This window comes from Dichomitus squalens (genome assembly GCF_000275845.1).
Source record: "Dichomitus squalens LYAD-421 SS1 unplaced genomic scaffold DICSQscaffold_10, whole genome shotgun sequence".
NCBI lineage: Eukaryota > Fungi > Basidiomycota > Agaricomycetes > Polyporales > Polyporaceae > Dichomitus > Dichomitus squalens.
In genome coordinates this window covers 581,120-604,537 of record NW_006766892.1, presented here as the reverse complement: position 1 = coordinate 604,537, position 23,418 = coordinate 581,120, and the positions used below count along the sequence as shown (strand labels likewise).

Here is a 23,418-nt window from a genome sequence, read left to right as displayed (position 1 = left end):
GGGGAATATTAGGTGGACCGGGCTAAGAGTATGCAGGCCAAAAGCGGCAAGTCTGCACGAACGTGCTCGCGGTCACTGGCTCGGCTGTGGCCAGCGCTCATGAGAAGCGTCATGTCACAGTCGACTGTGAGCAGCACGTGGTTGCGTCACATGTTGGGCGCCTGAGGCTGGGTGGGCGCCGTGTCTGTGGCGCAAACGCGCTCGCTGCTCTCTCCTCTGTCTCGTAACAGCCTTCCATCGTTCACGCTACTTTGCGCAATGGCGGACAATGCAGCAGAGCCAGACTATGTCCCGCCTCCGTTGACTGTCCAGCAGGAAGGTACGCCCACAGTCCCCGTCCCTCCACCTGCAGGCAGCAAGACTCTTATCCTCACTCGCCCTTCTCCAGACGCAATCATACACACGCGCATCACAAACGACGAGAAGGCCCTCCGCCGCGTGACGAAGAAGTTCCACACCTACGCCTCCGTCGCATACACCCCCGTCGTGCCCCTCTCCCCCTTGACGCCCTCCTCCGTCGACGATGCCCGCGAAGCCTTCCTCCTCGAGCTCGCCTCCTTCCAGCTCTCTCTCAAGAAGAGCTTCATGGTGTGCGAGGCAGAGGCGCGGCAGGTCGAGGAATACCAGCGCGAGCGCGAACGAATAGGTGCGTGCCCCAGCCCCAGGCGTGGTCCGCAATCCCTCAAGTGCTCGTGTGACGCAGCGAACGAGCACAGCCGGCTCACGGGCCAGATCGAGGTGCTCAAGGCGACCCTCGACCAGGCGCAGCTCGAGCGCAAGCAGAAGATCGAGTACGACGTGATCGCGGAAAAGGTAAACTCCTTGCCCAGCAGAGACGAGCTCGAGCAGTGCGTGTCCCATCTCCCCCTCCACGCACATGCGTACGTCCGTCTACCGGAATGCTCACGCCGACGATGGCGACGACGATCTCTGTCCCCGTCCGTCGCTCCGCAGGTCAATACAGTCCCTCGAAAACGACATGGCCGCGATCCGGGCCGAGCACGAGAACCAGAACCGCACGCTCCAGGCGCAGAAAGCGGCCCTCGACAGCGTTGTCCGGGACCTCAGCGCCCTGCGGCTCATGGGCAAGCAAGACGCTGCGGAGGACGCCACCCCGGCTCCGGACACGCAGACCGCAGAAGAGGACGTGGAGATGGACGGGACGGCGAGCGTGCGCACGCGCGAGGAGTCAGGAGAGCTCAAGGAGGACGGCCAGTCTTCTGCCCGGCATCCGAGTGGGGCGAGTGGCAAGACCGGGGAGGATGGGGAGGACTCCGAGGGGGAGGAGGTCCCGTTGGCGAAGGCGATCTTGAACCCTGCTGCGAGGACGTTCGTACCCTCAGGTTCAAGGAGGAGTACACCTATGATGTCTGTGGCTCGGGGTACGCCTACACTGCCGACAACGAAGATCCCAGACGAGGACGATATCGAGATGGGAGAAATTGGAGAGGAGCCGAAGGATGTGAAGGCTCCCAGCAGGAAGGTCAGGGGGGAGGAGCTTGAAGAGGGCGAGGCTACGGACGAGAGCAGCGAGCTCTCGGAGCCACCAGATGACTAGTCGCTGATCTATACAACATTGTCGTTGTTCCGCTACTGTACATACACATGGGCTTTCTGTATTGCTATCGCTCTCTCGGTCACTCCTTCCTAGGCCCGACGTCAAAGCTCATTAAGTCCCTTGCACAGACAACTTCCCCTCCGTACGTGCTCTCCGCAAGCTCCCGTATCGCACCCATAACCCTCCTCGCCTCCTCGTCCACGTCGTCGTTCCCCGCATACCTCGCCGAAAAGTGATTGAGCACCAGCTTCCGCGCCCGCACCCTTCTCGCAAACGCCCCCGCCATCTGCGGCGTCGAGTGCCCCCTCGACCTCGCGCGCGCCTCCACGCTCTCGTACGTCTCCCCCGCCTTCGTGTCCGGGTCCACCCCGGGCAGGTGCGCGTTCGTCGCCTCGTGCACGAGCACACACGCGTCCGCCGCGAGCCCCGCGATCGGCGACGGGTCGTGCGTGTCCCCCAGTATCACGATCTTCCGCCCCGGCTTGCGCGCAGGCCCGCGCAGCACCGTCCCGTCCGCAAGCGCGACGCTCTCGCCCTGCTGCAGCCTGCGCATCGCGGACATGGGCGTGCCCGTCCGCTTGAGGTCCGGGAGGTACCGCGCGGGGTCCATCTTGCCCGGGACGGGCCGCTCGGCGACGACGTACCCCACGCACGGGACGGAGTGCAGGATCGGGGCGGCGGACACGCTGACGAGCGCGCCCGCGAAGATCGCGGGCCACGTCCGGTCTGCGGCCTGTAGGATGTCGCGCCCGGGGCGCTCGTGCGGGTGCGGGGGCAGGGCGGTGTGGTCGCCGTCCGCGGGGTCGGTGGGCAGGCGGAGCTCGTGCACGACGTAGGGCGCGCCGAGGAGGGTGTGCGTGTACGTGAGGCCGGTGCGGACGTATGCGCGCGTGCCCAGGGGGCCGTAGATTTCCAGAGGCTGCAGAGGGAGGGGTGAATGCTCGGAGATGCTGAGCCGCATGCCGTGAAGGAGGAGCAGCACTGACTGGGACATCCTCCGAGGGCGCGGTCGTTGCGCGCGGGTCTTCGCTGTCGACCGTGCCTCCCGCGCCGTTCAGGCGCATCGCGAGCACCGGGAGCAGGCCGAAGATGTGGTCGCCTGCAGAGTGTGAGGTGTACGCTCGTATTGCGCGTGTTTCCGCGAGGAGAGGGAAGAGGGATCGAGGCTACCGACCGTGTGTGTGGGTGATGAAGATCTTCTGCACCTTGCCTATCTTCACGGAGCTCTTCTGGATCTGGTGCTGGGTCGCCTCGCCGCAGTCGAAGAGCCAGACATCTCCGTCCAAGCGCAGAGCCAGCGCAGAGTGGTTCCGAGTAGATGAGGGTTGGGCAGACGCGCTGCCGAGGATGGTGATGTTCACTGAGGATAGAGTGCTCATGAGAGTAGGTTGGGATTGGAAGGGATGCGACTCAGTATAGCATGTATAGGCAGCCATCGTCCAATTGATCGCTGCATGTCGGATCGTAGGCCAGTGATTTTCATATCTAGTCCTTGTTGATTAGTGGTTAGATCATCACGTTGTGGTAACATTAACCCGTGACGATGCAGGCTCGACTCCTGCCTGGGACATCCCCTTCGCCTGTCCTTTTTGGATATCAGACGCAACGCGTGCAAGTACTACACTCGCTTTCGGTCTTACGTTTCGTCCCCATGAGCCCAGTTACACGCTCCGCTAGCCGTCCACAGGCATCGTCGAGCAAACGTGCTCTCGACCACGATGAACCTCCCCCAAGCAGTACGGCCATTGATTCACCATCGGAAGAAGAGCAGGAAGAGACGAAAGAAGAGCCTGTCACCGTTCAGGTCGGTATCGCTAGGCTGCCCGCTGCACGCATCTTTCATGCGCCTTGGTGACGTCCAATTCAACCCTAGGGTTTGCTCAAGCAAGCACTGAGAGGTGCAAGGTACCTTGAGCGTGATAATGAAGCACTGCGCAAGAAAGCGCGCGCACTTGAGGAGAAGCTAGGCAGGCTTCAGGAGGCGGATGATGCTCTGATTCGTCCGAAGAGAACGCAGAGAGCCGCAGTGACCGTGACGACCCTGCAGAGAGAGGTGCACAGACTCGAGGCTCAGGTGGGGAAGCTGGAGAAGGTGAGTCTGCTGAGCTAGCCCTGTCCTCCTGCACTAACGTCTTATACACGGAATATCTAACCCAGTCAAAGGAGAAGTATAGGAAGAGGATCCATGAGGTACGTTAGATGTGGACCTTTCCGTGATAACGCTCTCACCGTGTTAACCCTTAGCTGCGTATGAAGGAGATCAAGACGGACGCCGACGAGTTAGCGGATGGCGCGGAATTCGAAGTAGGTGACTCCGCATACACGATGCGCAAGGTACGGTATGGCCTATGACGCGTCCCTGTTCGACCTGACGCTGCCTTACAGCTCTTGCGCAGATTCCATGACCTCATGATGGCGAACTCACTCGAGGAGGGGTCTGAAGAGTGTCCGATATGCATGGAGCCTCTGAAGCCCAAGGAATGTCGCAGGTGCGCTACGCTTGCCTCGACCATGGCGGAACGCCCTCACCTACCGGCACAGCCTCCCATGCCAGCACATGTTCTGCAATGACTGCGTGCAGCAACTCAAGCCCGTCCAGGGGGACCCATACATCGAGTCGATCTGCTGCCCTCAGTGCCGAAACGTGTGCCAGAAAGACGAGCTGGAGCTTGTGGAGTATACCGCATCTGAGCAATGGGACGCCCTGCTTGACGTTGCGAAGCGGTGGGCGAGGATGGACATCCGTCGGGAAGCGGAAACCAGTGAAGAGGAGGACGAAGAGAACTTCATTGTCGAGGGTGAGGGCGAGGATGATGCGAGGTAGGAATCTGACCCTTCGTCTCCATCAGAGTTACTTAGGCCTTCCAGCACTACTGTCTCGGAACATGTATCCGCTAACCCGCTGGAGAGTTCGCTGGAGCCAGAGGGACCAGAGACCGACTCTGGAGTAGCACCCCAGACCCCTTCAAGATTGCGAAGGCGGACAGTAGTTGAAACCCCGAAGACTTCACCAGAGGCTGAGCTTCCGCAGTAGGTGGTTCTATCCGTGCTGGTACCCTGCTCCTCATTTAGTTGTTTCCAGGAGTGATAACGGATCCAGACAGCAGAAAGCGACTGAAGGGAATGGCACGTTGGAACAGCCCGGAACACCAGGGCGCGAGGCTCGACCATCGACTCGTTCGTACGCTCAAAGCCCAAGAAAGGACAAGAGGAAGATACTCGAAGAGATGGCTGAAGCTCGATCGAAGAAACCTCGCTTGTGATCAGTGGCTCTTTTGTTCGGCTTTTCTGTGTATTACTAGATTGAAGCTCTGTTGATATACATACCAGGATCCTGTACTTACATGTAACAACCCTCATCCGACACATATATACTAGGTACTAAGGAAGAGTCCCGAGCGCTATCGCTCACAGAACTTCGACCAAGCCCCTGGCCGGAGCAACGATCGCGACCGGTTTGCTGCTGAAGTCGAGCGCGCTACCTCCGTCGTAGGCAACAAGTTCGCCCATCTCTCCTACTCTTCCTTCCAAGTCAAGCAGTTTCTCCAAGTTGGTGGTCATGAGTTCGTATGCTTGTTTCTTCTTGATCTGGCCGCCGGACTCGAGAACAGCCTGATTTCAATGTCAGCATGTAGGAACCACGAGCATAGACGTGCAAGATATAACTCACCCAGCCGAGGTCGAAACGTATACCCTGTGTATAGGAGGTGTCCCAAGAACCGATACCAACTATGACTCCGCTTTTGAGCAGGGCGGACAACGCCGTGTGGTTCGCCAAGGGAGGTCCAGGAAGTCTAGGAGCTGGGTTGTCAGATGGTACGGAAGTGGTAAAAAAACTTTGCAAACATACACCCGACGCTCATCCCAAGACCAAGGGAACTGCCTACTAGGGCTGATGATGACTCCGATTTTGTTACGAGCTACGTAAAGTCGTGAGTTCTACGCTGCTTGAATACAGCGAGCAAACCTACCGATCTCGTCAGCCAGCAGAGATGCTTCCGTCGCGCGCGAGAAGATCATTCGCATGTACGAGCCACGCTTCTCCTCGACCTCGTTCTTGAGTCGAATGAGCGTCGCCATGATGTCGGCGTTCGAGACGTCGATGACTAAGGGGATTTCCCCATTTGCAGCTTTCTTGAACCACTTTCCCGTTTCCGTATGCTCGCCCTCGCCGTTGAGCAAGAGACGGCGCAGCGTAGCGATCTCCGTGCTGACGCTTGGGCCGGGAGACGGCGCTAGCGGCAATGATCGGCCAACAGCGACATGCAGAGCAGTGGCGGGCTTGATGAGAGCGGCGCGATCCAACGCATTCGAAGCACCGGTTCGGAAGGTCGCAGAGAGGCCTCCCATGAAGCTCCCGCGGGCATACGAAGCGGGCCGCAAGAAGGACGTCGTAGCATAAGTCACTCCAGCGTGGTGTGCAACCCTGCGTGCCCGATCAGTCCAGTTGAGCCGAACGCTGTCGAGATAGGGAAATACCCACAGAGCGTTCCTCGTACCAAACTGAAGCGCGTCGCTAACCCTTACCAACGCACCAACATCGCCCATCACCTCCGGCACGTTCGCCTTCAACGGGTCGAACCGCACCCCATCGCCAGTCGACGGCTCTCCCTCGATCTCCTCCACGCCCAGTCCCGGTCCGAAGTGCATCATTCCAGGAACGAGGGCGCCGCCATGCAGGTCGACGACCATGTCTGCGTTCTCCCCCTCGCATACATTCCCGATGCACGTCACCCTTCCGCGCTCGACGACCACATTCATCAGTCCCTCGTAACCGTCCAGCCCGAAGTGCGCATAGTCTCCCCGCTCCCGGGTAAAGAGCTCCTTGACGTTCTGGAAGACCACGCGACCGCCGATAGTGCTGTTGGGTCTCATCGGCGCGAGACCGTCGAACCTGACCGCTTTCTCCCTCTCGGCGTCGAAATTGGGCACTTTCGGTGCTTCTTGCATGGCAGGGTCTTCCTTCAACTTATTGACAGGCACCCGAGCACGATCGGCATCGACTTGGAGGATGCCGTCGATCCAGACTTTCCGCGGGGTGGCACCCAGCTGGAGCGGGTGAGAATCCCATAGGACGAGGTCTGCGTCCGCGCCTTCGCGAAGGATGCCGATACGGTGAGAGAGGCCGGCTGCGAATGCAGGAATGGCGGTGACGGATGTCAGGGCCATATTAGGTGGCAGGCCTACATGATACATGTTTAGGGTGACTGCCTTCAACACGGTAGAGCAGGCATACCATAGTAGTGAGCCAACTGAGCTTCGTAGACCAGATTCCGTCCGTTGCGCGCAGGATACTCCGACTATAGAATCTCAAATCAGGGTGCATGTCTTAGACAGAATGTATATGCGCAAACCTTCATGGCTATAGGTAAGCCATTCTCTGCAAGGATGCGCGGAGCAAATTCGGAGCCACGATAGGCCTCGCGCTTAGCCCGCGAGCTGTCGACAGAGAGCGCGATGGTCGGAGGACCTGCATAACTGTGTGCCTGTAGTCAGGATATCATCGCGTAGGAACGACTGAGGCCACCTACGTTCCCTTCAGAATTTGTGGGATAAGATACCCTTCGAGTGCGCCGTGGACCGAGGCAATGGGAATCTTGAACTCTTGCGAGAGCTACTCCGCCCGCCATCAAGACCTTCTGCCATAGTCCAATTCTGCCAGGGACGCACCCGAACCATGGCGTCCAAGTCGACCGCCTCATTGCACTGCACAGACACCTACAAGTATCACACAGCCGTCAGTTCCCGCACTAACGTCCCGACACACGCACGCCCAACTAAGCACGCACCTTGACCCTCCCCCGGAGCACCTCGACCAGCGCCTCCCATCTGTAATCCTCCGGGTACGCCTGCGTCTGCGTCTGCGCCTGGCCCTGTCCCTCGGTCTCGTCCCACCCGCCGGCTTCGACGCGCGAGCAGAACGCGTCTTGTGCGTCGCGGAACCCGCGCGCGACGGCGAAGGCTGCGCGGAGCGCCCATATGTTGTCCATGCGGTTGCCGTATGCCCTGGTGCCTTCGCCGCACGCCATCCTGTACGCACGGCCGGGGTGCACGAGAAGACATCAGCAACGTGATCGTGAAGCAGCCAGAGGGTGAAGGGGCAAGAACAACTCCAGGTTGGAGACAGGAGGAATGGAAGTCCGGGAAGGAGGAAGGGGGTCAGAGGCAAGAGGCAAGAGGCAAGAGGCCGGAGACAAGACGTACATGAGGTGTCGCCATCTGGGGTCGTACGGATCGCGCCTGCTGCCGTTCAGCGTCGGGGGAGGCTCGACGATCATCGAGGTCGGAGTGCGGAGCGAGGTCTTGCGCAGCTTGATCATGAATGCTTGGCCGCCTACAAGCAGGGACACACGCCGTCCGTAAGCCACCCTCTTCACGTCCACGGTGCTTCCGGTCGCCGTTTCAGCACCGTGCCGACGCTGTACGTACCGATCGCGTTGTGCCCGCTGTCGGGCAGGACCTGCACCGTCGTCACGCCGCCCGCGATGGCGTGCGCGAACGAGGCGTCGTGCGTGTTGAGCGCGTCGATGCTCCGGAGCCAGGGAAGGACGGGCCCGTTTGGCGAGTCGAGCTCGAGCGCCCCCGCCGTAACAGGTGCGCTGACGAGCCCGACGTGCGAGTGCAAGTCCACTGCCGATTTCGTTTCACCATCCGTCAGCTGCTTAACGCCACGGCCGCATTCCCCAAAGAGCACCCACCAAGTCCAGGAGTGACCCAGCTCCCGTTGGCGTCGACGACGTCCGTGTTGTGCTTCGAGTAGTCCCACTCCGGGATGTACCCGATCCCCTGGACGAGGCCCTTGTCGAGGAAGATGTCCCCGTACACGACCTCGGTCCCGTTCCGCGCGCCCGTCCACAGTGTTACATTCTTGATGAGCGTCGCGCGGGTGCCGGCCTCGAACCTGTCGTTCGTGCTGCGGGCCAGGAGATTGTCAGGGGATCTGGGTGCGGCGTCACGCGCGGCGCATCGGCTGAGGACGTCTTCCACGACGTCGGGCGACAGCCGCTGTGCCAGTGGGTGTGCGCGGTAGCTGCTCTCGGAAGAGAAGCGCGAGGTGGAGATGCCGTATAGGACTAGCGCGGCGAGGAGGATGGCGAGAGCTCGATGGGGCAGACGTTTGTGCCTCCAAGCCTGGGAGAGGTTGCTGCGTGCCCAGCGGGGCGTCGCCAGGTTTGATTCTAGGTGAATGGGGTTAGTCGTCAGTGGAGGTGGAGTGGGACGCTTGTCTCTTCCCGCCATGGTCGTCGGAGGATGCGCAAGAGGGGGGCTGGGTGCCTGCACCTCACAACCCCATGCTTATAGACAAACTTTCATGAACTCCTCATCCATCGCGCGTGCCCTTCGACCCTCTCGCCAAACTTTGACCACAGCACCAAGTGAAGCCCAAGAGGCCACGGTGCCGTCGAGCGGCCGACGGAGGTCTCAACCTGTACAACCGAGCCTCACAGTGCCGCTGTCCCTTCGTACCAACATCGATGTGGATGCCGCGGGATAGTCCAGCTCGCCCAGTTTCCGGACCCTGGCGCTCGTGAGCACGAGGCCACTTTGACTCCCTCACCACCCCCACACGACTCCGGGAAGGCTGTCACTCAAGCGCAGTGCATCACCGTTCATTGCAGTCATGATGAATCTTGTTAGCATTTTCGCTATGCCTGAAGCACGCACCTGCGCAGCAGACGGAGATAGAGCTAATGTGGACATCCACAATCTGCTGACTCGCGGAGGTCTCGCCCACAGGAGATACTGTGTTGCAACAAATGGCATTGCACGAAGTCTATACGACGCCCACACCCAGTAGAGCGGCGCCGCTCTTGATGCCCCTCCCTCGTGCGGCGGCAAAGCTGATGCACAAGCAGCTCAACAGGAATCCCGTAAACCTGTGTAGCCAGCGAGCCATGAGCTTCCCCGCAAATAACCAAGAGTCAGCTCACACACCTGAAGAACGCTACGCGCGACAAGGAACGCTCCTCTAGCGCCGTCCGCGACGAGGCGAATATCGACCTGAGCACCGCAGGCGTCACGGGTATCCGACTTCGGTTCGGGGAAGGCGGGGGCAGCCCTGCGTGAGGGGGTGAAGCGGGCCCCGAGCCGCTGCGCACGGTGTAGACCGAGTTCGGATGGGTAGCCGTAGGAGTGTTATGGAAGGTCGAGGGTGTTGGAGTGATAGAGGATGATGATGAGAGGTTGCTCATCGCGCCTGGTAGTAGTCAATCAGCAACGGAGAGGTCGGAGGACGTCGCGGTCGTGGATGAACATGCTCGACATCCCAGGCGATTTGGGCCATTCGCGTCCCTCCGGCAATCATTCGGTGTGGAATGCGGGGCGGGTGCTCGGGCCGGGGTCTTCCGAGCTTCTCGGACTACCTTTTATATCGGCGCGCTTTAGGGACGCTTTTGAACGCTTTCCAGCCACGCTTGTCTCCGGGACCTGCACCGACAGAAGACGATGTGCGAAAGCCTCAATCGGACGCTTTACTTCTCCTATGCAGCTTTGACTCCACGGCTCCCATAGTACACTTATGCTTTCCCAGCGTGCATAAGATCTCCCCACCTCGCTCCCGGGATGGCCTTCTCTCGTAACCCGCCGGTCCCGCCGCGATGACAGCGTACGTCGACGCCCTGCCCTCGGACGAGGAGTCCTGCTACTACGCCGCGCATCTCGAATTCCGCGCTAACCCCCACTCCGACACCCCCGTCTCCGACGACGCCCTCGCCGCGGTCCTCCCGCACTGCCCGCACATCACCTCCGCCGTCCTCGGCGGCATCCGCGACCTCTCCTCGCGCACGCTCATCCTCCTCGCCTCGCACGCAGACGAGCTCGCGCACCTCGACATCGCCGGGTGCGCGTACGTGACGGACCTCGGCCTCAAAGCGGTCGCGACGCACGCGACCTCCCTCCGCGCGATCAACCTCGGGCGCACGTTCAGCACGACGGACGCCGCGCTCGCGGCGCTCGTCCGCGGGCTGCCGCTCCTCGAGGAGCTCGCGATGGACATGCTCCCGCTCGTGACCGCGCGCGCGACGCGCGACGTGTGGACGTACGCGAAGAGGCTCCGGCGCTGGTCCCTCTCCGGGTGCAAGAACGTCACCGACTCGGGCTTTCCCTGGGTGCCGGCGCGCGACGCGCTCGAGGCTGCTCGGGAAGAGAGCTCGAGGGGGCGCGGCAGGCACAGGTCCTGGATGGAGAGCCTGCCGCCGCTCGTGCTTCCCCCGCTGTACAAGTTGCACGACCTGCGGTTCCTGGACCTCAGCCACTGTGCGAGGCTGACGGATGCGGCCGTCCTGGGCGTCGTCGCGCACGCGCCTCGGATATCCCGTCTTAACGTCGCAGGGTGCGTAGAGCTGACTGACCGCGCGATGCACGAGATATGCAAGCTGCGCGACCACCTAAGTGAGATAGACGTCGCCGGGCTCGGGCGCGTCACCGACGCGGGCGTATTCGCGATCGCCTCCACATGCACGCGACTCCGCTCCGTCGACATAAGCTGTCAGTACGCATCCTCCTGCCCGCTCGATGCCGATCTCTGTTCCCCGCGCTGACGCAGAGTCTGCCCACACCGCTTGATCCCACGCCCCATATGGCGTCCGCTCGAACGCGAACGCGAACGCAGTCATGCCGAGGCTGACAGACCTCGCGATCCAGGAGCTCGCGACGCTCCCCCGGCTCCGGCGGCTCGCAGCGGCAGGCCTGCCCCGCGTGACGGACCAGGCCGCGTTCTTCCTCGCGGAGCACGCGCGCGGGCTCGCGCAGCTCCACCTCTCGTTCTGCACCCGCCTCACGCTGGAGGGCGTGCGCGCGCTGCTGCGCAGGCTCGCGGAGCTGGAGTACCTCAGCCTCTCGGGCGTGCCGGCTCTGCGGCGGCGCGGGGTGTCCCGCTTTTCCGAGGGGCATCATCAGCACGAGGTGAGCGTTTTTTTTTCGCGTCCTGCGACCGAGGAATTGCGGCTTCTGGGCTGGGAAGCGTTGACGGGTACGATAGCGTGGTGGCCAGGGACACGACGCGCGGAAGCAGATACATTGGGTCTTTCGCGGGGAGCACATTCGGGCGCTCGGGGCGTTTTTGGAGAAGGAAGAGTGGCGGAAGAGGGAGGCTGAGCGGCTGAACATCCTGTTCGAGCCGGGGGGGGACGACTCGCGGGCGTTGTACTAGCACCCGTAGAAAGCGTGAGAGGTGAGTGCACTTGATCCGATGCGAGGAACATTACGGAAATTGTATGCTGCGTGGCTATTCCTAATGCAGAGCTAATAGAAGAGCACGTCAGTCGGGAGCCTCTGGGCGGGGAATTAGGGCTGCCGCGTTGTCTGTGAGGAGAGAGCCGATGATGAATGCAAGTGTATACACAGGAGGATGACGATGGGCGCCATGTGTGGGGTGGACTAAGTTTGGCATTAGAGAGAAGCGCAGGAGATCGGTTGATGGTTGGGGAGAAATTGTACATAGTGTACATGCGCGACGTATGTGGCGGACTGCAAGCGCCAGTGTGTGCTATTACAGGCGCCCAAAGAGCACGAGAAGATAGAATTATGGGTGGCGGTTTGAGGATGGAGGAGGGCCGGGCCGAGGACCGGGTACCTAGCGTGTGTCAACTATGGCGTCAGGCCACCGTCACCGGGCATTTATTGGGGATGCAAGACAGGAGGAGGCTGCTGGACTCGGCGCCATACACATCGTCCCCGACGCCGGCGAGGGGGACGCGAGCGACGGTGAGCTCGTTGGGAGATGGTGCTGTCGCAGATGTCAAGGATTGAATGCAGGATTGGTGCCGAATTGATGGAAGTGTGCACGGACGCGAGATATAGTAGACGGATTCGGCGCGTGTCTACGAACCGGCGAGGCGAGGGGTAACCAGCTGCAGCTCAGCCTCAGCCTCAGCCTCAGCCGGCCCCATTTCCCAATCTTTTTTTTGGGCGATTCTCGTCACTTCCCTCGCCGCCTTGTGGATTCTTGTCTCCGGGCCTCCTTTCCCAACCTCCTCGAGCCCTCGCGCTACGACGCTGCGACCCCACGCCCTCTGGGGTGCCCCCCTCCTCTCCCACCCGTCGCGGTCTTATCCCGAATGCGCGAAGCCGATCGTGTTCGCCATCATGTCAGCCTCCATGAACGTGCTTCCCAACCGCCCCTCTTTGCTCCACCGTCGCGTAGCCACTCACAACCCCGCCGTCCCAGAACCACCTTCCGCCAACGACCTCGTCGCGCTGGCCCAGACGACCGTCCCCCCCCCCCACAGCCGGAGCCCTGCGCGGCAACCCCAAGCGTCCCTTCGTCCCGCTGCCGCCCATCATGGCGTCGCCCACGCTCACCCCGGAGGTCGCCCACGCCTCGACCAGCACGGCCATGCTCGAGGCTGCCCCCCGCCAGCTCGTGCCCACCCCCGGCCACGCCAATATGAGCAGCACAAATCTCGGCGGCAGTCCCGTCATGACACCTCCCAGCGCAGCGGCCGCATCCGGTGAGGACCATGTCAGTCACCACCCCTCTCCCCCCAATCCCACATGGACGACCAGTCCGCCCACCCCGCCGCCCAAGCAGCCCCCGGCCCCACGCCTCGCACCTGCCACCCCCCTCTCTCCGACATCCTCGTCCCCCCGCGCGGACGACCGGAGCGCGCACGGCCCTCGCCCGGCCTCGCTCCCGCCCTTCACCTCCTCACCGTCAGCGCAGGACCAGGTCCCCGCGTCTGCGACGTCGCCCGTGCTCGCTGCGCTCAGCAGCAACAGCTCGCGCGTCCGGGCCTCCACGCGCCGGATGTCCCTCCCGGTCGACTTCGCAAAGCCCCTTCCGCCCCGACCGGCCTTGCGCGCGGACGGAGCGCCCAAGGAGCTGCCACCGCCACCTCATACGAGCGAGAACACGCCGGTTTATAGGGGCGAGGAAGAGGACGCGGACCCGTCGCTTCCTCCGAGCTTAACGCGGCGCGCGCTCGCTAGCCCAACGCGTGGGGTTTCACGCGCTCGGATGGGCGCGAGTGAGACGGGCTTGAAGGGGGTGGGAAGGAAGCTGTTCGATCTGGACTTGGGTATGGACGAGGGGGACGTATCGGACGAGGACGAGGCGGAGCACCTGCCCGGGGCGGTTAAGGAGGGGGAGGGGGAGGAGAAAAGGCCCGCGCGCGAGTCGGACAACAGGCCTCCAGAGCACGCAGACATGCCCGACCAGGACCTGCAGCCTCGCGACACCGAACTCGGGCTAGAGCGTGAAGCGGAGATGGGACGCGCACGGCAGAAGGAGCGGGCGGAGGGGCTCCGTCGCTATCACGCCCTAATGGAGCTCCTCACGACGGAGGTGGGCTACCTTCTCGACCTTCGCGCCCTGGTCACGGTGCGTTCCATTCCCTCCATCTCCGTGCCAGCCCTTGCGCTGTCCGGACGCTGCTGACGCTTGCTCTCCGCGCCCTTCACAAGGTTTACCTCGACCAGCTCCTGCTCCTCTCAACGCCCCCCACCACCCCGGGTTCGGCCGGTCCCTCCGCCTTCGCCCCTCCCCCTCCGCCCGCTTCCCAGCAATGCCTGTCGCTGCCGGCGCCCAGCCGGTCGACGTCCACGTTCTCCGCCCTCTCGATACCTTCCCTATTCCCCAGCTCCAGGTCGTCCTTCCTCCAGCCATCGCCCGCTCCTACACCGTCCGTCAGCGCTTCAGATTACCTATCCAACTCGACCTCGGACTGCAGCTCTGTCCAAGAACGCGAGCGACACACGTCTTGCCCACACCCTACGGCCGATGCCGCGGCGAGAGAGCGCGACAAGGACAGCTCCAGTCGTCTGCTCACCCTCAGACCTGGCAAGTCCCGCTCCTTCGCGCCTCTCATGCCGGAGAAGGACGCCCGCGCCGTCTGCAGGAACGCCCAGGATCTGCTGAAGTACCACGAGCGCCTCGTCGAGGAGCTGCGCGACACGGTCAGCGTCACGACGTTCCGCGTAGCCTTTGCCCAAGGCGGCGAGAGCGGAGAGCAAAGAGCGGAGGACGTGGTGGCGGCAGAGGAGGAGGTAGAACGCGCGATAGAGCTCGTTGCGGCCAAGTTCGTGGACGAGGTGCGTTTCACATGATTTCCCCAGAGCCCCCGTGACTGACCCCAGGCTCTCCCATGACAGGCGTCCGCTTTCGGCATCTACGAGACGTTCTGCCCTGGGCACAACGCCGCGGGGGACGTGGTGCGCCGGGCGCAGGAACGCGCGCCGGCTGCTTGGGACGCGTACGAGCACAAGTGTGCGGCGCTATTGTCGAGTATATCGCCTGGCTCGCTCTCCGACGCCGTCGAGGAGGCTGACGTCTCCTCGCCTACGTCCCCGGTCTCGGAAGAGGACGCGATGGAGTCGTTCTCCACCAAGACGAAGCGGCGGCATTCGACCCCCATCTCGTTTCCCACCGGAGCACTGGATCTCGGTGCGCGAGGCCAGCTCCCCTTCCCTACCGCCGGTCCTGCCACTGCCGCCGTCCCCCTGCCGGCTCTGGAGAGGAGGGTGCGGTGGACGGGACGCAGGCTCAAGCTCACGGACTACCTCATCAAGCCCGTGCAGAGGATCTGCAAGTACCCGCTGCTGCTCGACCAGCTCAAGAAGCGCACGCTCCGGGACCCGGCCGAGGACGAGGACACCCCCACCGAAGCGACAACGACCTGGCACGGCTTGTCGGGCGACACGCTCCGGCGGGCGTTGGAGGCCATGCGCGACGTGACGAGCCGCGTCAACCGCGCGAGCGAGAAGGAGGCGCACAACCTGCGCTCGGCCCTCATCCACTCGCGACTGGCCTTTGCGAACCCGCCCCCGCCCCCGCCCCCCGCGTCTGCGGGCCCGTCTTCCTCGGGGTCTTCGGGACAGCCCTCCGCCGCATCGACGCCCTCCTCTTCGGAGTACGCGCCTTCGCACGGCCACTCGAACTCGGCGTCCTCGGGCTCGGGTGCCTCTACCGCGCCAACCTTTTCCTGTTCCGTCTGCACGCCCACGGCGCCCCTGGTCCCTGTACAAGCACAAGCCTCCGCGCCGCGCGCGGCCTACCTGACGGCGGACTTTGTGTCTTCGCTGGGGCCGTGCTTGCTCGTGGGCGCGTTGGACGTCGTGCAGTACCCCGTGCAGCGCGCGAAGTACCTCGGCGCGTTCCTGTACGCGGGCGGGTACTGCATCCTCGCGAAGATCCCGAAGGGCGGCCGGGTGTACGAGCCGCGGCACTGGTTCGCGCTGAGCGAGGTCGAGGTGGTGGACATCGAGGAGGACGATCGTGAGTCGCAGCGTTCCGCACACGTACCTGCTTGCTCGAGCGCTGACCGAGTTCGTCTTCCTACTTGACCCTGACTGCTCAATGCAGCGTCGTACCCGTACACCTTCCGGGTGAGCGCGTATGGGCACCACCTGGAGCTCGCGGCGTCGTGCCCGCAAGAGAAGGCTATTTGGATGGCGGCGATCAACGACGCGCTCGCGACGAAGCGCACTTGGGCGCGCGAGCCGTTCTCGAGCCTGCAGACGGACGAGAAGGTGCCGTCTGTGGTGTTGGTGGACGACGCGCCTCCGGAGCTGAATCCCGAGTCGGCGCGCCGCTTGTCCACGATCCAGTCCAACTCGGAGCTCGAGAAGGAGGGCGAGGTCGAGCACGAGAACGCGTCTTCGCTTCCGTCCCCGGCGAAGCTGAGGTGCTCGAAGACCATGTTCAGGTTGGACGGCATCCCGACGAAGCCCGAGCACCACTCCCAGGTGGCGACGTTCTCTGCCGCGCTCAGCAGGCGGTCGTCTACCGCCTCCGTCAAGGCGTTCTTCGCGCCGATCGCGTTCGACTCGCGCATCAGCCGTCCGACGGGCCAGATCCGGAGCCAGGTCGAGGGCGGTCTGCACGACGTCTTCTCCGAGTCCTGCCTGGCGGCCCGTGCCCAGGCGCAGATGCGCGGAGAGGACCTCTTCCAGGTGCGTGTCCCCGGGTCCGGGAAGAACAGGCAGCCGGCTGGCGTCACGCGTTCGAGCTCTGGCATCAGCATCGCCAGCTTGAGCTTCTCTGCGGCGAGGCGCAAGTACGACAATGTAGTCGTCCACCGGAGGAAGGGCTTAATCGACCTCGACTTGCCTGCCCCGCCCGTGGCGCCCTTGCCCACCGGTTACGCCACGAGTACAGTGGCAGATGCTGGTGCACCTGCTGCAAAGCAAGATTCCGGTGGCTTGTCCCTCCGGGCGAAGTCGCTAGCTGCGCGGCGGCACAAGAAACCGCCTAGTTCTATCGCGCCCGCTATATACACCGCCATCGCCCAGATGAACGCTGAGCAGCAAGGCCAGCCGGCGGGGCCATACATACAGAGCCCTGAGCCGCTCTCGCTCGACTCCCCGCCTGACGCGTCGCGCTGCTCCTCTGCGTCCTCCGCCTTGCCAAGCCCGGTGGAGACGTCGCCCCTTCCCATACCTACCCCTGGCATATCGCCCAACGGGACGGTGCGCGACACGGACCCCAGCCGCGGACGCGAGGGGGTGCCGAAACGCTCGCGCTTTGTGGTCTACAACGTACGCACGTTCTTCCAGACGCCGCGCTCCCTCTCGCGTTCGGCGTCGTCCTCGTCTGGTCGGACGTCGCCCAACCCTCCGGTCATCGCGGACAGTCCGTCTTCGCCTGCTCATACGTCGAGTGGCCTGATGCAGTGGATCAGGCGCGCTTCGCTGCGGGGCCGGGCATCTGCGTCGTCGTCGTCGTCGTCTGCGAACTCGATGATAGACGTCCACATGGGTCATGAAGAGCTGCGGCGTCCGATGCGTAGCAGGACGTCGATGGATAGCGTGGCCATGCGCAGCCAATATCTGGACGTTCCTCAGCCACACGGCGCTCGCGTCTACGACTACTCCTCCAGTCCGAAGAGGCACAAGTCTCTCTTTGTCTCTTCGTCCCGTGCGAAGGAGAACGGGGTCGGCTTCCGGGACGACACGTTGAGCAGAAAGGACCCACAGGATCCAACGACGGGCAGCACTGGCGGCCTCTCGGCGAGGAAGTCGCTGAGGAACATACTCCTCTTCCAGCGTCGGACGGCCATGACGCCTGTCAACCCCGCTCTCGGTCGGTGACCCCCACCCCCGTTTCGCATACCTCATCATTTCCATACTGCATACCGTCGTTCCATACAACATCATCTGCATTCGATCGTTCGATCACACCCACACACGCACCTTGCCCTTCCCCATGCTTCAGTCCCTAATGACTGTTCGTGTAGAAACATTCGATTGCTTGCACGCCCATGTAGACCTTCGCCCGTACTGTACGAAGTAACGAAGTCCCACGACCTTCTACCGCTGCAGTATCTTAACATCTTAAACTTAAACATATGTCTCTGTACCATATGCATCGTACCTTCATACAGTAGTCTCCCGGACCCGGATTTATTCACACACATGCATACAGCTCTTGCCGCATCCCATAGCGTTCACCTCACCGACTCGGACGCTGTGCCATGTCCGGCTATACCACATAATAAATTTGCTCTGATGGGCACCCTTTGCAATCACATTACAGTGCCCCCACACTTCTTGCCAGGCCATGACCTGCACACACAACGCGAGATGAACGTTTCGTGGCTCGCAATGGTCCAAGTGGTCTAAGGCGACAAACATGTGATAGGAGCGGTCAAGACCATCGACTGTGAAGCACATAATGTGTATATGTAGAGAAAGAAAGCCTGTAATCCGTACTGTATCATACATGTGTAAAATTGAGCAGATGATGCATGCCTGTTATCATAAATGCAGTAAGTCGTGTGATGAATGGCCCAGGGGGTACCTCAGGGTATGAGCCCGTTTTCTCGAAGCAACGTCTCCCACCTGCGCGAGTTGCTACACGTGAGCATGATGTACGGCAATTAGCTCTAAGGTATATGTACTCACTGCTCGTGCTGTATCTCCAACTCCGCGATCCGTGTCTTGAGAAGACTGCATATAGGCAGTATGTCAAGTGTGTGTATACGATGAGGTTTACGTTCAAGGACATACGAATTCTCATGTTCCGCCTTCGCCTTGCCCTGTTCTGCCTCCTTCATCTTCTTGGTCATGGCGGCCCAGGCGTCATCGTCGGGTAGATTCGCTGCGTCGAACATGCCGTCAAGTTCTTCGTTGAAGTACTGTAGTACTATATGTTAGCATGCGAGACTCCACGAAGTCGGAGTGGAAACAAGCTGACCTGATAGAGTTCGTTGACTTCTTGCTGGCTATTGCTCAGCAGCTGATTCACGACCTCGTACTGTCGCTTCCAGTTCTGTGTCTCGAGTCCGCTCTTGGCTAGCTCGCTTGTCTTCTGTGAGCAGAACGTATCATCAGAAAGGGCGAGTGCACAACGCCGTGATACGACATACCTGCCGCAAAAGCTGTACAAGGGTCCAGATCTCAGAAGTCACGGATTCCTGATACCTTAAGGCCTGTTCCAAGTGTTCGTCCGCTTCTTCAGCAAAATCATCGATAGTGCGCATAGAATCCTCGGCGACAGCACTTCTGGGACTCCCACTACCACTCAAGATAGATGAGGAAGATGATGAAGACTCGAACATCGTCTGAACGCGTGGACGGGACGGGCCGCTGGTCTCCCCACTCCGCTTGCCAATTGCTTGCAGCATCTCTGCACGCCGCGCCTCCGCCTCTTTCGTCTGCAGCATCATCAGTAGATATTCTCAGCAAAAGCAGTAGGATAAGCACATACTAGAGCAGGGGTTGCCCGCTGTGGAGTGCGCTTCACGGGCGAGACTGTGGGTCTCGTCTCCCAGACCGCCACAGCAGCGCGGACTGGAGACGCCGATACTGCTTTCTGCGTCTCGAGCCTGATCCTCTTGACCGCGCGATGCGAAGTTTCGATCTGCGAAGTCAACTGCAATGAGTTACAACCCTGAATACGCGCATATAGTCACTCACATCCGCCTTCAGGGCCTCCGCACCGCGTTTCAGCTTCACCTCCAGCTGATCTGGGTCTACATCGTCCTCAACATGGAGCGCCTTCGTTGTCCGCTGCCCTGACACCCGCCTTGTCGACGCATTCGCGAAAGCGCTCTTGCCGATCGGCGACGGACGGCGCGTCAGCGTGAGCTGTGTCTTCTTCGCTGACCCAGGCGAACCTGACCCTACCGACAAAGTGGTGACAGAACAGTTCGTGTGCACCGATGACCGCTTCTTGATCGAGAGCGGCTCGATGATGCTTGGCGGTTTGGATGGATCTCCATTCGCCTCGGCATTCGCTTTGGGTGTCGTCTCGGTGTTGAGTACACCTGTTGGCTCGAAGGGCTGACGCTTGCTTCGAGGTATGGGTGTCCGTGGATAGACACGGTGAGTAGGCGTCGTCGGAAACCCAGCGTTCACGAGGGTCATTTCACCGTCAGTCTCGAGGGTTGGCAGCTGGATGGGGCCCCCACGAGGGCTTGGGAGCGGAGAAGGGCTACGTGGACCCATCGGTCTAGACTGGTTGGAGGAATTGCGAGACAGCGGCCTCGAATATGGGTCCATAATAGTGCTAGGCGCTGGTGAATGCGCACGGAACGTTGACGGAGTCGACGACCTCTGACTTTCGTAGTCGTATTCTGACGGAGGCTCGGGCAGCGTCCTCGGAATCCTCGACGTCGTTGACAACGGGCGATGAGCAGGAGCTTCATCTGCAATTGACTCAGTACTTTCGTTCTGTCGGACAAGCAAACTTGGCTACCTTCGTATATCGTCTCCTCCGAGGGCTCCTCTATAGCCACATCGTACTCATGCCCATGCTGGTTCTTGCTATTCCTTCTCGCTAGCTCCAACCGCATCGCCAGATCCCGCTCTGAATCGTCTACAGGGACGCCCACCATCCGCGGACCGTCCGTCCTCGGCAGCGACTTCGAGCGCTTGAACGAGTCTTCGTGATAGGAGCGCGACCGTCCATGGTACGAAGGTCCCGGGCTGTCCTCGTCCGTATCCTCCCTCTCGCTCATGAAGGGGGACTTCGCCCTCTTCACGAGCTTCTTCGCCCCCTTGGACAACGAGCGCGACCTAGAGCTCCTAGAGCCCTTTGACATCGACGCCGATTGGGCTGGCTCATCGTCCATAACAGACGTCGCCGCGGTAGTCGTCGAGCTACGCGAGAAGCGCGTCATGCTGCTCCCCGCGGTGCTCGCTGTGCCAGTGAGCGTCGAGTTGCGGCTGTCCGTTGTCCGTGAGCGACGATGACTGCTCATCGAGCCCCCAAAAAAGTCAGACATGCTAGTTGCGGCGGCGCGTGAGCCGAAGAGGTTGCGCGATATCACGTCGAGGCCGAATATGGCTGCGCGGGAACGGGTGGCGGTGGGCGTAGTGGGGCGACTTGACGTCGTGTTTGTCTTAAACTTGAACAAGCCGTACTGGTGGACTGGATGGAACGATAAGTAGCGTCTCTTGAACGTATAGGGATTGATGCACATACTAGTTTGGACGATGCGCTCTGGGATGCGGCTTGTCTGCATGATGTCTTCCTCTACCTCTTCTTCATAGGTGGATGTCACGCTATACCTCGCGAGCTCGCCCGCCATCGGCTGTACCCTGACAACGACGTACGGGCCATCGACATCTCCGAACGGTATCGGGTCTGCCACGCCCTCCTGATCAATGTGCATCACGATCTTGGTCTGCGTATACATAGCATTCACACATCAACGTCTCGCTCTACCGAGCCTCTGAGGCCACGCACCTTCTTGGGCTCCTGCAGGAAGTTCATGCGCGTGTACAGATTAAAGTATGTGAGCGCGTTTGTGATGTAGCCACCCCTGTTCTCCACTTCGCGCTCCTCGCCCTTGAGAACGATCGACCGCTCCATCCTCGTCCGGAAGCGAGCCTGTGCGTTCCACATGTTATCGAGGAACCGCTGCTTCTCTCGCTCAGTGCGCAAAGGGTCCAGATAGACCGCCGCCGGGGGGAACACGACCGAGAGCGAGCGGAACTGGCGACCGCCCCAGCGCTCTGACTGTTCAAGGAGCGCGTTCTCGAGGAAGATATGGAAATCTGGGTACAAAGCGAGTTCAGTCAGGTTGTGAGAGGGAAAATGACATGCAGACATACCGGCTCCGCCAACGTCGGTCGCGTTCACGTCCGTGATGTCCACGACGCCCTTGCAAAGTAATCCACCCTTCCGCATGCTCGACGGAAGCGTTCCGCCCTTAATAACCTTGTCGAGATGAGGGGGGTCCAGTCCTGCAAGTGTCCTGCCGCTCTTCTCTGCGGGCCGCTTGACGATCATCACCTTGTCGTCGAATAGGAACAGCGTGCAATGCAGCGTCCCAGCCGACGCAGGCCCGCTCGACGACACAGGCGCGTGCGGGTCCGGGGCGATGACGTCCTGGACGTCTATACAGTCCACGAACTGCCGGGAGTTAGAGATGAGAGACACAGGGAAGTCCTCGATGGTCATGGACAAACAGTGCATGATCGCCATGCGCTTCGTCTCTGCGTCCGTTTCCGCCTTCGCGATAACAGTCGCAGCCTGAATGGCTGCCACAAGCGGGGCGCGCTGGGGGTGGTTCATGGCCATGTGCTTGAGCATGGTGTTGAAGAGGAGGGTATATCGCGGGATGCGCTGCCATGGCTCGGCGATGAGCTGATTCAGGCCGAACTTGTTCTTGGAGTCGAACGCGGTGCTGTACTTGACGCGCTATATGTGCGCAAGCGATTCGCAGAAAAGTTGCAGACGGGGATGATGAGATCGAGACTAGAGGGGGCGAAGCGACGCGGGAGGCAGCTCAATAAACGCACCTCGATGAACTCCGCAAATCGCGAATTCTTCTTCTGCTCCTGCTCCAGCAGCCTCTGCACCTCCTCGTGCTTCGCAAAGTACTGCCCGTACTTCTCGAACCCCTTGAGCTTCTTGAAGTGCTTGAGCGCGACGTCGCCCACGCCTGGGCTGCCGTTGCCATCGCGGTCCATCTTCTCAAGGTCGGCGAGAAACGCCTCGTTCACGGGGAGGAGCTGGTCGATGTTGCCAAAGAGCGTCTTAGCTTCGTAAGGGCCGATAATGGCAGTGTGTTTGTCTTTGGAGTAGGAGCGCAGGGGGTCGGCGTAGTCCGTCTTGAGGATCCGTATCTTCTTGACATAGTTGCGCTCGGTCGCGATCAGTTCTTTGACCAGGTCAGCAAATGCAGACGTGTTCGTCATAGCTCGTCGTCTTGTAGCCTAGGTAGAGCGCCATGGGCAAAGCTTGTGAGGTTTGCGGACGTCCAAGAACAGAGACACTCGTGAGATACACGCACTGCTTGGGCATCTTCGTTAGCCTGAGTTGGTGAAGTCTGTGTCGGCTCCGGTACCATATCCACACTTTCGCCCAAAGAGGCAATGAGGTCTTGAACATCTGTATAATACGCGCGACGTTAGGGATTGCACTGAATTTCCTACAGGTACCTTCCACCCCGACGGTCGCGACCCACGGTGTCTTACAAAATCCCAGTCACATTCTCGTACGCACCTTGAGGAAGCTCCCGTCCACCCTCCGTACCTTCTACCACAACACCACAGAAGAATACGCGCTTCGTCACGCTCGAGCCAATCGACCTGGGCTTGGGCCTCGGTACATGTTCGTCCTCTACAGCAAGCGGGACTTTTCTTGGGGTTTGAGGGAACGCCATGATGGCGAGATCGACGCGAGCACGCGAGCCAGAGAGAAACGAGATATCAACAAAGACTGAGAGAAGGGAAAGATAAATAGCAGCCTGGCGGTGAAGTTGGGCAGATACGGGACACGCCTCAGGCTGAGCGCAGTGGCAGTGGCACGCGATGGATCTAAACCGACAACCACAGGCGCTTCCCCTTTTGGCCTGGTTCGACAGAGACGCGTCTCTACCGTCACGTGGCCGCGTCTGGCAACAAAGCAACTGTACTGATAGCAGCAGATACTTAGCGAAGAGCGACAAAGCAAGGTCTCTTCGACCGTACCC

The 23,418-nt window shown here is 61.1% G+C and overlaps 8 protein-coding genes and 1 non-coding gene across 9 annotated transcripts; 5 read left to right on the top strand and 4 right to left on the bottom strand.

Moving 5' to 3' along the window:
* Positions 1 to 235: 235 nt before the first annotated feature.
* Positions 236 to 1,558, top strand: DICSQDRAFT_104696 (uncharacterized protein; the record flags this gene model as incomplete). Its single annotated transcript, XM_007364955.1, has 3 exons — positions 236 to 319; positions 389 to 848; positions 955 to 1,558. Exons 1-3 carry the CDS (start codon positions 259 to 261, stop codon positions 1,556 to 1,558), a joined length of 1,125 nt encoding a protein of 374 aa, XP_007365017.1. The 5' UTR covers positions 236 to 258.
* On the bottom strand, positions 1,527 to 2,937 carry DICSQDRAFT_104694 (Metallo-hydrolase/oxidoreductase; the record flags this gene model as incomplete). Its single annotated transcript, XM_007364954.1, has 3 exons — positions 1,527 to 2,477; positions 2,545 to 2,657; positions 2,733 to 2,937. 3 exons carry the CDS (start codon positions 2,935 to 2,937, stop codon positions 1,638 to 1,640), a joined length of 1,158 nt encoding a protein of 385 aa, XP_007365016.1. The 3' UTR covers positions 1,527 to 1,637.
* Positions 2,938 to 3,046: 109 nt separating this feature from the next.
* Positions 3,047 to 3,128, top strand: DICSQDRAFT_t68. The gene has a single exon. It is a non-coding gene; the product is annotated as a tRNA-His (tRNA).
* An 81-nt stretch (positions 3,129 to 3,209) lies between these two features.
* DICSQDRAFT_169335 (uncharacterized protein) lies at positions 3,210 to 4,382 on the top strand (the record flags this gene model as incomplete). The annotated part of the gene is made up of 6 exons (XM_007364953.1): positions 3,210 to 3,362; positions 3,432 to 3,650; positions 3,716 to 3,748; positions 3,803 to 3,892; positions 3,944 to 4,047; positions 4,100 to 4,382. 6 exons carry the CDS (start codon positions 3,210 to 3,212, stop codon positions 4,380 to 4,382), a joined length of 882 nt encoding a protein of 293 aa, XP_007365015.1.
* Positions 4,383 to 4,966: 584 nt separating this feature from the next.
* On the bottom strand, positions 4,967 to 8,797 carry DICSQDRAFT_154690 (composite domain of metallo-dependent hydrolase; the record flags this gene model as incomplete). The annotated part of the gene is made up of 14 exons (XM_007364952.1): positions 4,967 to 5,170; positions 5,229 to 5,352; positions 5,409 to 5,478; positions 5,530 to 5,984; positions 6,042 to 6,741; positions 6,795 to 6,858; positions 6,913 to 7,036; positions 7,090 to 7,172; positions 7,229 to 7,276; positions 7,348 to 7,588; positions 7,763 to 7,892; positions 7,988 to 8,188; positions 8,257 to 8,563; positions 8,633 to 8,797. The coding sequence occupies 14 exons, from the start codon at positions 8,795 to 8,797 to the stop codon at positions 4,967 to 4,969; spliced, it is 2,916 nt and encodes a 971-aa protein (XP_007365014.1).
* A 535-nt stretch (positions 8,798 to 9,332) lies between these two features.
* On the bottom strand, positions 9,333 to 9,750 carry DICSQDRAFT_58948 (uncharacterized protein; the record flags this gene model as incomplete). The annotated part of the gene is made up of 2 exons (XM_007364951.1): positions 9,333 to 9,435; positions 9,494 to 9,750. 2 exons carry the CDS (start codon positions 9,748 to 9,750, stop codon positions 9,333 to 9,335), a joined length of 360 nt encoding a protein of 119 aa, XP_007365013.1.
* Positions 9,751 to 10,155: 405 nt separating this feature from the next.
* On the top strand, positions 10,156 to 11,708 carry DICSQDRAFT_58591 (RNI-like protein; the record flags this gene model as incomplete). The annotated part of the gene is made up of 3 exons (XM_007364950.1): positions 10,156 to 11,044; positions 11,169 to 11,461; positions 11,550 to 11,708. 3 exons carry the CDS (start codon positions 10,156 to 10,158, stop codon positions 11,706 to 11,708), a joined length of 1,341 nt encoding a protein of 446 aa, XP_007365012.1.
* Positions 11,709 to 11,929: 221 nt separating this feature from the next.
* On the top strand, positions 11,930 to 17,919 carry DICSQDRAFT_180170 (uncharacterized protein). Its single transcript, XM_007364949.1, has 4 exons — positions 11,930 to 13,877; positions 13,961 to 14,587; positions 14,648 to 15,770; positions 15,858 to 17,919. The coding sequence occupies exons 1-4, from the start codon at positions 12,840 to 12,842 to the stop codon at positions 17,582 to 17,584; spliced, it is 4,515 nt and encodes a 1,504-aa protein (XP_007365011.1). The 5' UTR covers positions 11,930 to 12,839; the 3' UTR covers positions 17,585 to 17,919.
* Positions 17,920 to 18,294: 375 nt separating this feature from the next.
* On the bottom strand, positions 18,295 to 23,109 carry DICSQDRAFT_104681 (uncharacterized protein; the record flags this gene model as incomplete). Its single annotated transcript, XM_007364948.1, has 14 exons — positions 18,295 to 18,334; positions 18,398 to 18,442; positions 18,503 to 18,630; positions 18,690 to 18,803; positions 18,862 to 19,149; positions 19,203 to 19,355; positions 19,412 to 20,142; positions 20,193 to 20,867; positions 20,922 to 21,123; positions 21,186 to 21,496; positions 21,554 to 22,142; positions 22,244 to 22,660; positions 22,738 to 22,835; positions 22,950 to 23,109. The coding sequence occupies 14 exons, from the start codon at positions 23,107 to 23,109 to the stop codon at positions 18,295 to 18,297; spliced, it is 3,951 nt and encodes a 1,316-aa protein (XP_007365010.1).
* Between the last annotated feature and the right edge of the window lie 309 nt (positions 23,110 to 23,418).